The following is an 11,425-nucleotide window of genomic DNA, read 5'->3' as shown; positions in this document are numbered from 1 at the left end:
AGCTCCTCTGATCTCCCTTCTGTGGGTCAGGTTGCCTGGCTCCTGCTCCAGCCCCACCTGCCCCGGCTGGTGGCTTCAGGGATCTGACTCAACTTCTCTGGCCGCTGCAAAGGGAGGCCAGTCCTAACAGTGCCTACCCCCAGAGGGCTGTGTGGAGGATTAAAGAAGCCGTTACAAGTTAAACCTGCAAATGCCGAGAATGTGAGCCAGAACTTCACCCTGAGCCTTCCTGAATCTGACCCCCAGAAACCACAGAGCATCACGAAGTGAGAATTGTTGTTGAAGCCACTTAATTCGGGGGTGGTGTGGCACACAGAAGTGGTGGCTAGAGCATGAACAGGAACGTGAGACAACCCCTTCAGACTGTATCCCGTGACGAGGGCAGGCGCGGTTCCAGTCCTGTCCTGCCTGTCTCCAGGGGCTTCTCGGCTACTGATTTTCACCCAGGCTGTGGATATTTGGTTTTCCAGTCTTCCATGAAGCTGGAGAGTGGGAGGTGGGACTAGGGTCAACTGAAACACCACGTAGCTCGCTGTCCTTACCAAGACCCAGCGGTTCTAGTTGAATAAGCACACCCCAGATTGCTGCGAAGCTTTGGTTAGAGAGTTCTGAACATGCTGGTTCTGACAATTTTTTTTTTTTGGTGCCAGTTTTCTCATGGCTTCTCCACAGGAGAGAGTTTTCAGGGGTCTTCATCTGCCATTGTCACTGACATCCTTTTAAGAGGGGCTTTAAAACATGAACATGTTGTCACTGTTTAAGTCACAAATGTGTTCTGATTGATCCGGGCTGCCTGTCAGACTGTGTCATGTGTCCAGGGCAGTTAGACTAGTTAGTTAGGAATTGAAGTTGTCAGCAAAGGGGAAAGACCCATCTGTGGGCTATAGAAAGAAGTCCGAGGGAGCGGTGGGAATAGGCTTCAGAGACGGGCAGCGGATGTGTGATCAGACAGGAATGCAGTTTGGTGCCACGGTCAGGGGGCAGCAGGGCCAGCCCTGATGGTGCCCGGTGTGTGTGCCTGTCCTTATTCAGGTTGATTCTTGGGACCTCAGCCAAGGGGGCCACTCAGTATTGACTTCATGCCGACCCGAAAAGGGACTTGAAAGTCACTAATGCCTGGACTCTCCTCAAACCCAGTGCGGTCCTGAGCGCTCGTTTCCAGTCCGGAAGGTCCTTCTCTACATGGGGTCATTGACTAGGTAGACAGACATTCACCATAATCATTTGTCTGCTTATGAAATTCAAAGATCTACTTCTGTGAAGGTGGAAGGTGCTTCCTCCCTTACATCCTCACCAGAAGACAGCTGCTGGTTGCCTACAATAAACCTTGCAGTTCCGAACTCCATGATGCCGTGTTGGCCAGTGACAACAGTAGGTGGGTGTGCTGGCAGGTCTGGACATGAGGACAGATGTTGGGTAGGGATTGGGAAACACCAACCTGAATCTGGTCATTCTCACAAGGCTGCTGGGATCTCTCCCAAAACTCAAGGGACAAGGTTTTCTGTGAAGTCTGGAATTTTTCATTCCTTGATTTGCCTTTCTGTCATAGTGTGACTTGTGCAAGTCATTCACATATACCAAGGCCTCAGTACCCTCATCCGTGGACTCAAACAGCTGGGCTAGTCCTCTAGGGGCCTCAAACACTGATATAGCATATTTAGTTTTTATTTGAGGGGCCAACCTTCCCCAGCCTGGGTATCCCTGTTCTTCATTCCTGCCTCCAATTTTTCAAAAATCTTATTTGCATTCAGTCTTGACTTTCTTTCATCCTTTCCTCTTCTCAGTTCCTAAAAAATCAGGCTTCTTCCTCCAAAAATAAGACTCTCCCCCACACATCTCTGATGACTCTCCATGCCTATGGGCAATGAACACTTTAGACCAGTTTGTCTTTCTTCCTACACTTCCTCCTTGTCATCTCTATCACCCTCTTGCTGAGAAAACAGATGAGTTAGTATGACTGGACACCAGTGAGCAAAGAGGAGAGGCCAATGACTTGTGATCCATCAGAGTCCTGGATGTCCCCCCGCCCCTGCCCCCGCCCCCGCCCTGGTCTCCCAGACACTTCCATGCAGTACGCCTGAAGCTAAAGGCATGATCTTTCTGCTGGAATCTTCTCATCCTCCCACATGCCCCGTTACCTTCAGGCTCCCCATCCTGACACAGGGGCAGCACTCTGTGCCTCACCTGGTCCCTCACCTACACCCAGGTCCACCTCCCGAACATCTCTCAAAGCTGCCATTTCACTTCTTGCGTGGTAAACTTGTGCATCATCATCTCTGCCTGGAGCATTCCGTCCACCCCCAGCCCCTTGTCCACCCATCCTAAGGACCCCAGAGCAGTCGCTCTGAAGTCCACACTCATCTGAACATCTCCCCGTCTAGCTGAAGACCATAAAGTTCTATAGTGTAAGGTCTAAACTCTGTTCTGTGGCTCTAACCACCCAGGCCAGGGTTCTTTCTGATCTACTAGCCCTCAGATGATGGTGAAGAATGACAAGGGTCCCCATGCAGAGAAGGAGCAACTTTATTTGGTGAGGACATGGGCTATAACACGTGCCTGTGGGAAAGGAGGGAGAGCAGCTTCCTTGGAGAGAAGGCTGCTCCGGTCCCCACATAGGGGCCATGTCATTGTCCAGGACGTGGGTCAGCCTTCTGTGAGCCCTCGGAACCTGAGCAGGGAGTGGATTGAGCAGCAGGATGTGGCTCTGTTGGGAGAAGCCCCCAATCAGAGTGGAGACAGGTGGTTGCCGACTCTTATTGGTACTGGCTCATCATCAAACTTGCCCTCCAGAGGAAGGGGAGGGGGCTGAGAACCTCAGGCTAGGGTCTGGGGCCTGGGGGACTCCTTGTGCTTGTGTTTGAGTGCCATGGTATCCATGTGTCCCTGTGTGTGGTGTGTGCGTGTGTATCCGCAACCGTGTGTTTTTCTCTTTGTAGCCATGTTATGGGGCTGCCTGCTAGTTTCTGTTACTCATGGCAGGAGCCGTGCAACGCCTGCCATGAGTGGCGGAAACTAGCAGCTGCCTGTGTCTCTCCACCTCTATCAGCATCTCTGTGGACTTTTCTGTGCATCTCTGTGTACCTCTGTGTGGCTGTTTACTGTCCTGAGAGAGTCACTGTCCCAAGCCCCCCGCTGTTTCCTGTCAGGAGAAGAGCAGCAGCACCCACGTCCTGGGGATGGGGAACAGCACTCACTGGCTCCACAGAGGCTGGGTCCCTTCCTGGAAGGCTTAGATGTTGATGACAAATTCCAGCCCATGGATCAGTATTTCTGGAAAATGAAAGAACCACCACTGCAGATCGGAGTGATGATCCCAGTGTGAAGGAGTTCAGGGACGTCCCACACTGCCCTGAGGCCCGGGGGCCGGGTTCTGGGAATTCTGGTGATCCTCAGAAAGCTCAGGCGAAGCTTGGCAGGAGTGACACCTCTTTCCACCAACCAGCCTGTTTATTCTCAGTGTCGGGCTGGTGTGCGGGCGGGGGTGATGGTGGCAGGTAGGCAGGGCCCATTCCTTAACATTATCTGGATAATTCAAGGACAAAAAGGAAGCCCAAAACGGGGAGAGCTGAGGCTGGAAGGAACTAGCTCTCTCCTATGATTGCAGGGACAGGGCTCCTTGGGGGGAAAATCACTGTTCTGAAAAGGGAGAGAGGCCTTGGAAGTGGGTCCTTACCAGCAATGGAATGTACCAGGGTGACGTCCAAGTGGCTGAGAACCTCATTGACCAGAGGGCACACCTGACCCAGGGGCAGAGAGAGGCGTTAGGCAAAGCAGCACCTCAACACCACCAGGACGGGTTCTCTGGGGGAGACCTTCTATTGTTTTTCTGCATCTGAGAGTGTTTGGTTCAAAGCCTACACGTTCCCCCGGGCAGAGGGAAGAAAGGAAGGTGTGTGTGCGAAGCGCCCAATCACAAGAGCCCTAGGACACCTGCTTCTAACTCCATGAACTTCTCGGGGAGGGGTGAGTGTCTGGCTATAGGAGGCAGAGGCTGGAAGGTGCTTGCCTACCACCCTCGTGAGGGTGGCCTGGCAGCTTCCTGGGGCAGGGGCCAATCCATTTCAGCCACAGTGTGGACATGCACAGGGCCCGGCCCAGAGCAGGAACCAGCCACTGCATTTTGAAGGATGGAAGGAAGAAACACAGGCAGATGGATCGGTGGACAGGGAGACATATCAAACTGAGGGTTCAGAAAACCTCACTCCAGGGGTTTCTTTCACCTTGAGAAGCTCTACAACCTGAGGATCAGGAGCTGCCACTTCCACCCACTTACCTCGCCCTGCACCAGCTCAGGAAGGACTTCATTCAAGATGCCGGTGAGACCATCAAGAAGGCTTTGAACGGGGAGGGGGGCAAGTCTGGAAGAGAAAATCCAGGGGGCAGTGCAGAGGCCTGGGGTTGGTATGGAGAGGCCTTCTGAGGGCCTACTGCTCTCACGTAGGTCTCAGTGCTCCATGACTAAGACAGGGCCTTGTCCACCCACGCCCTCATGCAGGTGGACACCAGGGGGCCCAGCCAAAGGGAGTGCACCCAACACAGCAGTGCACACGGTGGGTGTGAATAGAATAAACACATAGTTCCAGTATACAGTAGGTATTCAGTGAGACTGCAGAATCCATAAACGGATGTACAGTGCTTAGCACATCGTTGTCATGAGGATTCAACAAGATGATATGTGTGAAACACAACATATGTGTTCAGTAACTATTAGCCATGCCGAGGATGGTTCCATGCATGACTTCGTCTGCCCTGTGACAGGCAACTGAAATAAGCAAGCCAGGTAGGCTGCATGGCTGTTTTACCTCAAACTGGGACAAAGCGCGTTGACACCTATTATCTTAGTGGATTCAATCAAGAGCCCCCAGGTAGCTCTGTAGTACAGTTATCCGAGTAAGCTGAGACTCCAACTGGGGAAGGACTGTCCACGTTCACACAAGAAGCCCTCTACTTCTCCACCTGCCCTTCTGGTAGGTGGACTTGAACTCAGATTTTTGATTGCCTAATCTAATGTAAAATTGGCGAGCCCCATCAAAGAAAAGTGGCTATTTACCCACCCATCCATCCATCCATCCATCTTCCCTCCCTTTCACTCATCCGTACACCCATTTTCCATCTTCCCAAGCCATCTGTCCATCATCCCATCAATATTGCTTCTGGGCAGGAGAAGCTGCCCCTCTGGCCTCACCCATCAAGCAGGGAGATTTGCAGTCTCCCGGGGGAGTGAGTGCAGTCACCAAGGACCAGGTGGATCCTCCCCTGTGCGTTTTTCACAGCCAAAATTTCTGCAGTGATGTTTAGCTTCACAGCCAGTTTTAACAGACTTCCGGTCACGGGCCTACAGAGGAAACAGTTTGCTGCATCTGTATCCAGTTGAAAGCTCATGTCTGTTAGACTCCAGTGCCCCCTTTATGGCTACACATGGTCATCAGGGTCTTCTATGGTGAGCCACCCTCCCCTTCCCCCATGGGGCCCACTCACAGTTTCACATTGAGGATCATGCCCAAAGGGATGGTGACGTAGAGGCGATGGCCATCAGGGCTCTGCACCAGGCCTAGTTCCAGGAGCTGGGGGTCAGTGATCTTCAGCCTGTCCAAGGAGCAACACCGGAGGGAGAATATTAGCTCCTTCAGCCCCAAACCTAGAAACCACGTTTAACCCAACTGTACCCATTCCAGAGGAGAAGCTACCCATGAGGTGGGATGGGGGAGAAAAGAGGAGAGTCTTGCAGCAAAAGCCACTTGAGTTCTGAGTCACACATCAGTCTTTCCCAGCCTCTGCACTGGGTCAGATCCTGACACACCATGTCCCTCTCCTCATTTCACATCTATGAGGTATTCCAGGGTGGAGGCTGTGTCTGGATTATATTTGCATCCTGTATGCCAACTCAGAGTCTTTAAAGAAGGGGCCTACTCCATATTGGTTGACTTTGTCAGTTGCTGAATGGGTGGGAAGATGCATGGGAGAGTAGCTGGTTAGAGGGAAGAGAGGATGGACAAATGGAAGGATAGATGAGTGGGGGAGGGGGGAAGGGCAAGTGGAGTAAGTCCCTCAGGCTAGACACTCCAGACATTTATGGGTAAGAATAACCTGCCATAACCTTCAGTAACAGGTCAATCATGATCACCATGAAATCAAGGAAGGAAGCAGGAAATCAAGGAGAATGGAGAAAGGATGGATGCAAGCCTCTTCTGATCTTACAACCTCTGTGCCAGGTGATTCATTTCTCCCAATCTCCCTGACAGTTTTTCTCTGTGGGTACTACAGTCTCATTTTACAGATGGAGAAACTAAGCCCAGAGAGACTGCGTGCCTTGGGTCCCTGCCATCCAGCAAGTACACGGTGTATTTGGAAATCAAACACAAGGCTCTCTGTCTGTCTTCAAGTCAGGGCAAGCACCTGGGTGGGTAGGAATCTTGGAAATGGCTTTGACCCAGCCCTATTAAGGACTCAGGATTTGCCAGCTCCCTGGCATCAGGCTTCCCATGACTGCTATTTGCGTAGAGAGCTCTCAGGGGCCTCATGGAAACCTCACATCAGACTGCTCAGTGGACATCACACTGATGACATAATTGAGGAGAGTAGCTTACACTTTCTTGCTTACATCAAGGGCCACCTGCGTTCTGATGGCTCCCACAGGTGAGGAGAACAGAATTACCACTGTGTGGGGAGATAGCCTTGGCTTTGGACTTAAGTAAGTTAGTTCGATCCCTTGCTCGGCACATCACTCTAGTCGTGTAAGCACAGGCAACTTTCTGTGCTTCAGTTTTTCCACCTGTAAACTGGAGATTATGACTTTGAGCTGAAATGGTTGTGAAAATTATAGACAATGCTGGGGCCTCAAGTTATGCTTCAGGACTGGGGGCGATCCCTGGTTCAAGAGGGCTGGTGTTTCCCACCAGACTGAGAAGGGCCTCATGCTGAGTCCTGGTCTCACGTTCAGATCACAACCCCCACTCCTCCAGGGCCACTGCCTGGGGCTCCCAGATCTCCATGGAGGTTCTCTGGTGGGGGTGGGGACCAAGGCCCTATTTTATCACTACTCACTCAACGATGTTGTTCAGGACAGGGACCAATGAAGTCACTTTCCCAAGCAGACCTCCAAGCAGACCCCCAGAAGTGTCTCCTCTAGACTTCAGGACGTCCAAGAGTGGAAGGTTTTGTAGAATGCCCAACAGATTCTTAGAGAGTAGGCCGCTGCTGAGACCTGGAAATGGGTGCAGGGGTGGGTCCTTGGAGGGTTAAATCTGATAATTCCAGATCCTCAGCCCGTCTCTCCCAACCATCCCTGCCGCTCTCCCCACACTGAACGGTTGGACACACACACCCATGCACCTGAAAGAGGCTGTCACAGACTCACCACTCGTTAAGCTTCCAGCAAGATCTGTGGGATGTGGGTCCTGGGGTGGAGTTTTAGCCAAAGGCAGGCCATTGTCCAGGGACAAGGGCAGGACATCTAACTGGGCTGTGGTCTGGGCCAGCAGCCCACAAAGGACAATAAGGCCCCCAGTTTGAAACATCTTCTGTCTTGATATCTGTGGATAGAATGATGGGTCTAATGTAGCACAGGTACAGAGAGGAATTCACCCACCATCTGAACTCCTGGCCCAAAACACCAGGGAGAGAATAGCAATTGTTAATAACACTATTCAGGCTAGACACTCCAGACCCGGTAACTGATTTCATTTTAACCACCCCCTAAGATGTGGGTGCACATTACCTGCATTGTACAGAGGAGGAGAGGGTGGTCTAGTGAGTTTAGGTAACTTCCTCCAAGGTTTCAAGCACACAGTAGGGGTAGGATTTGAAGTCAGATCTCTCTGACCTAAAGGCTTCTCCTTAAAGTAAGTGACCATCAGATTTGCTCTCCAATTGGGCTTGCTTGTGATGGCCTGGATTGTTGCCCCTAATTCTTGCTCTTCAGACAAGCAAATGAAAAGACTGAGGCACTGAACTGCTTTGCCATTATCTCCATGAAATCTTTTGGCCCAGGTCCAGCCTGCGATGGTTTGTGGAAATCCTTTGAAATCACAGAATATCAGAAGTCATGTGGCCATGGCCATCATCCAGACCAGCGCTGGGGAACTCCTGGGGCCATTCAAAGTCCTCAGTGCATAAGTAGAATCAAGGGACCAGAGAGAGGTAGTGACTTTCCCAAGGTCACACAGCAACTTGATAGCAGCGTTGTAGTCAGAGATAGGTTTCTGAGCCCCCACCCCCAAAACATACACACTATCTTTTCTACACCTTTCTCTTCTCTTTCAAGCTAACCTGAACAAAATTTGGAGGCAACCCCGGACATCTGGCTGCCTTTTGGACTGTCCCCTCCCTGATATCACCAACTGTGTCCCAGGCCTATTTGGCAGCCAGCAAAGGTGTTGAAAGCTGCTTTGGGCAAAATTCCATCAACTGGCCGAGGCGGCCAGAGCACCATCATTGCTGTGGCTGGCTGGATTCGAGAGCGCTTTTTGGTCCAAAGAGCCACTTGTGGCCTCCCTGGGGAGATAAACTTCGATCCCATTCTCTGAATCTCTTCTGGGAAACAGACCTTTTGTGAATCCGGTGGAAGCTAAGAACCCTAGCTGAGGATGATGGTCTCAATCCACAATGGCAGCCTCCAGTTAAAACTCCTGTGGGGGAGGTTTTGCTTTAGGGCATGAGGAGCGTGCTCCTGAGCGAAGCCCATCGTGGGACCTCGGCAGGGTCGCGGTGTGCTCCCTGGCACCATCAAGTTCTCTTCTGTACATTTTCCCTATTCAAACCTGGCATCGATGTTCCTGCTCTCTCAAGGTAGCAGTGAATGGCCATTGGCATTCCCTCGAAAATCCCCCTGGGAAAGACCCCCAGTGAGTGGTCCTAAGTGCAGTCAGCCGGTGCCCACCCCACAGGAAGGAGCCTGGCAGCCCCTGCCCCCCCAGGGTGGCTGAGGGGGAGTGGGACAGGCGTGGGACAGGCAGGTCTCACCCCGGCTTCTCAGAGGCTTCTCAGAGGTCCTGGCGGCTCTTCTGCTCTCCTCTCCTCTGCCTGCTCGCTTCTGCCGAGGAGGTAACGGCTTTTATAGTGTGCAAATCAGGAAATGTGCCGATCGGATGATGGGTTTCTAGATAATTCAGAAATCTGCGATCTGGTGGTGTCTTTCAGGGCTCTCCAAAGTAAATAATTGTCAATCACATTAGTAGGTGGGACACTTAAGCCACCTGATGGGCAAGTTAAACAGAGAAAAACTTGAGATGGGGATGTTACTCAAGACTCCGCGGTTTCATGTGCAGGGCTGAGGCAGGGGCCCACGCGCCGAGGTGGCAGCTCACATTTGGAACTCGGGGAGAGGAGAGGCGGCGAGCTGGGGCCCTGGAAGAGGCCTCTCCTAACCAGGCTCTAATCCTGGTCCAATTCTCTCCATTTGGAGGATTCTTGCTCCCAGAGTGTCAAAAGATTCAAACTGCCTCTGATTTTCTTACATCCGGGGTCTCTGTTTTCTGAGTCCCTATTGCATGAGGCGCTGGGGGCACGAGCGCCAGGACCCTGGGAGGGAGGGGTGAGGCTCTGCTCCTCCGCACAGGGGCAAGCGCCCAGGCACAGGGAGGTGGGGGCAGAGTGGGAACTTCTCTGGCCGGACAATCACAATAAAACAGTGTCAACGGCTGACGCTTGCCGAGTGCCAGCCGGGCCTTGTCTTTCATATTCAGCATCCCCACGGATCCTCCAGGGTGTGGGGTGGGCAAGAGGAGCCCTGTTTTACAAGGGGAGAACGTGGGCTTGGAGTGTGAGTGGGCACGTCCAGATTTGCACCGCGGGCACGGGGCCACGGCCTTCACATTCCAGCTGGTTCTCGGAGTCCCTGTGCTGAGTGAGGCACAGAGACACCTTCTGTACTCATTTGTCCATTTTGCTTTCCTACATCTTATGCTTTCATGAAATTTCACTTTTATATATTGGAAAAGTCTTTCCGGTCCCCAGGCCCGAAGGATGCTGTGGTATTCTGGTCTCTACCTTTACTCTCTCTTCTTCCCTCCCCCAAATGAAGTAATGAGGCATCTGTCCACACCGCTTGGGCCTTTGAATCCATTTTGCAGATGACACAGCTGAGACATGGAGAGGTCAAGGTCTCAGACTGGTGAGAGCAGCTCTTGCCCTGAAAAACCTAACACCTTATGAGCAAAAGTAAAAAGAGGAGGAGGAAATGCATATCTATGGAGCATTGGCATTGATGATGAGCATCATTGGCATTGGTGGGTACTGTTGACCCTCAAATGTCAGATGGGGAGACTGAGGTTCAGAGACGGAGACTAATTCCCAGGGACACACAACATGTGAGTGGTGAAGTCAGAATTCGGCCCTGTGTCTCACGTCCCGGTAATCAGGGAGCCGAGCTGCCCTCCTTCAGACCAGGCCCTCCCTGGATCTGCTGTCACTTCCTGTCAGAGTCCGGCTGACGTCTCCAAAGGGCTAAGACCCTGGCTCTGAACTGACATATCCACTGAACTCTCTGGACTCTTCCCACAGCTGGATGTTGTCATCCTCAAAGCCCTGTTTCTTGTTATCTTGGTACCACTCTTACAGGTTGGGTCCGTTTGCTCCTATCTTTGTGGGGAAATCAAGGCAGATAAGTCGAGGGACTGACTTAAGTTTGTACAGCTAATTACTGGACAGCTAACAGCCTCTGGTTTGAAGCCAGGAGGCTGCATGCATATGATGGCAGTGAGCGGGTGGGTCTGGGTGCAGAGTGCCCTGATTGAAATCTTGTGGCCCCAGGCAAGTCGCTCTAATCCCTTGAACTTCAGCTTTCTCATCTGTGAAGTGGGAGGACAATATCGCCCTCGTCGGGGAGTGGGGCAGGAGGTCTGGGGAGTTGGCATGAATCTCGGTTCATACACGCGTTCTGTGTTTTTCTTTCTAATGTACCTAGAGCTTGGTTACCATCTCAAAGGCCAGTTTGCTGGGTAGCAGAAACTTCCCCATTTTCCTCTGGGGTTTAATTTCTGTTCCAGGGCCTTCATGTGTATCAAGGCCTCTAACAGAGGCTGCTGCTATTTTGACTGGAATTGGAGAGACATCCACACGCTGTCTGGACCCCTCTAATTGCCAGGAACACTGAGCTTCCCTTCCATCCAGAAGGCCCCCTTAGACTTAGCATTTACTTCTTACTCCCTGTCAGACACCCAGCATAGTTCTGCTGTTTCTCAATTCCTTGGGCCTCAGGCAGGACTGCGGAGGTCCAACTCAGACCATCTGCTGGGATCCACCTAGACCCTCCGGTTAACCTTTGCTCCCTGGGGTCCTGTAACCTCGAATGGCCCTGGAAGGGAACATGAGCACAGATGTCCTCTGCTCTTGAATGCAGCACACCTACTGGGGGTGTCTGTTGTCTGTCTTCCCATGCCAAGCGTTGCCTGTGGAGGAGCAAGGGCACTACTTTTTGGAACCCACT

At 52.1% G+C, this 11,425-nt stretch overlaps 1 protein-coding gene and 1 long non-coding RNA gene across 2 annotated transcripts in view; one reads left to right on the top strand and one right to left on the bottom strand.

The window, feature by feature from the left end:
* Window positions 1-5,434, top strand: part of LOC115274756 — an 8,443-nt gene extending 3,009 nt beyond the window's left edge. The window contains exons 2-5 of the long non-coding RNA XR_003901233.1: window positions 31-266; window positions 3,875-3,963; window positions 4,087-4,316; window positions 5,274-5,434. This is a non-coding gene — a long non-coding RNA (uncharacterized LOC115274756). The remainder of the gene's footprint in view (window positions 1-30; window positions 267-3,874; window positions 3,964-4,086; window positions 4,317-5,273) is intronic.
* Window positions 2,512-9,017, bottom strand: BPIFA1 (BPI fold containing family A member 1). The gene is made up of 9 exons (XM_029918210.1): window positions 8,962-9,017; window positions 7,358-7,532; window positions 7,045-7,204; window positions 5,479-5,586; window positions 5,186-5,335; window positions 4,274-4,358; window positions 3,674-3,737; window positions 3,195-3,270; window positions 2,512-2,704 (listed from the first exon to the last, which is right to left on the bottom strand). The coding sequence occupies exons 2-8, from the start codon at window positions 7,515-7,517 to the stop codon at window positions 3,230-3,232; spliced, it is 768 nt and encodes a 255-aa protein (XP_029774070.1). The 5' UTR covers window positions 7,518-7,532; window positions 8,962-9,017; the 3' UTR covers window positions 2,512-2,704; window positions 3,195-3,229.
* Window positions 9,018-11,425: the final 2,408 nt, after the last annotated feature.

This window comes from Suricata suricatta, chromosome 12 (assembly GCF_006229205.1).
Source record: "Suricata suricatta isolate VVHF042 chromosome 12, meerkat_22Aug2017_6uvM2_HiC, whole genome shotgun sequence".
NCBI classification, from domain to species: domain Eukaryota; kingdom Metazoa; phylum Chordata; class Mammalia; order Carnivora; family Herpestidae; genus Suricata; species Suricata suricatta.
Note: the sequence above shows the minus strand (reverse complement) of the source record. Positions and strands in the feature narration are given on the sequence as shown.

Excerpts from the sequence above, each read along its gene's own strand:
- BPIFA1 (XM_029918210.1), bottom strand. The coding sequence starts at position 7,517 with ATGTTTCAAACTGGGGGCCTTATTGTCCTTTGTGGGCTGCTGGCCCAG. Across the intron at positions 5,336-5,478 it reads ATGATCCTCAATGTGAAACT|GCCCGTGACCGGAAGTCTGT; the intron begins GTGAGTGGGCCC and ends TTTCCTCTGTAG. Across the intron at positions 4,359-5,185 it reads CAAATCTCCCTGCTTGATGG|ACTTGCCCCCCTCCCCGTTC; the intron begins GTGAGGCCAGAG and ends TTTCTCTTCCAG.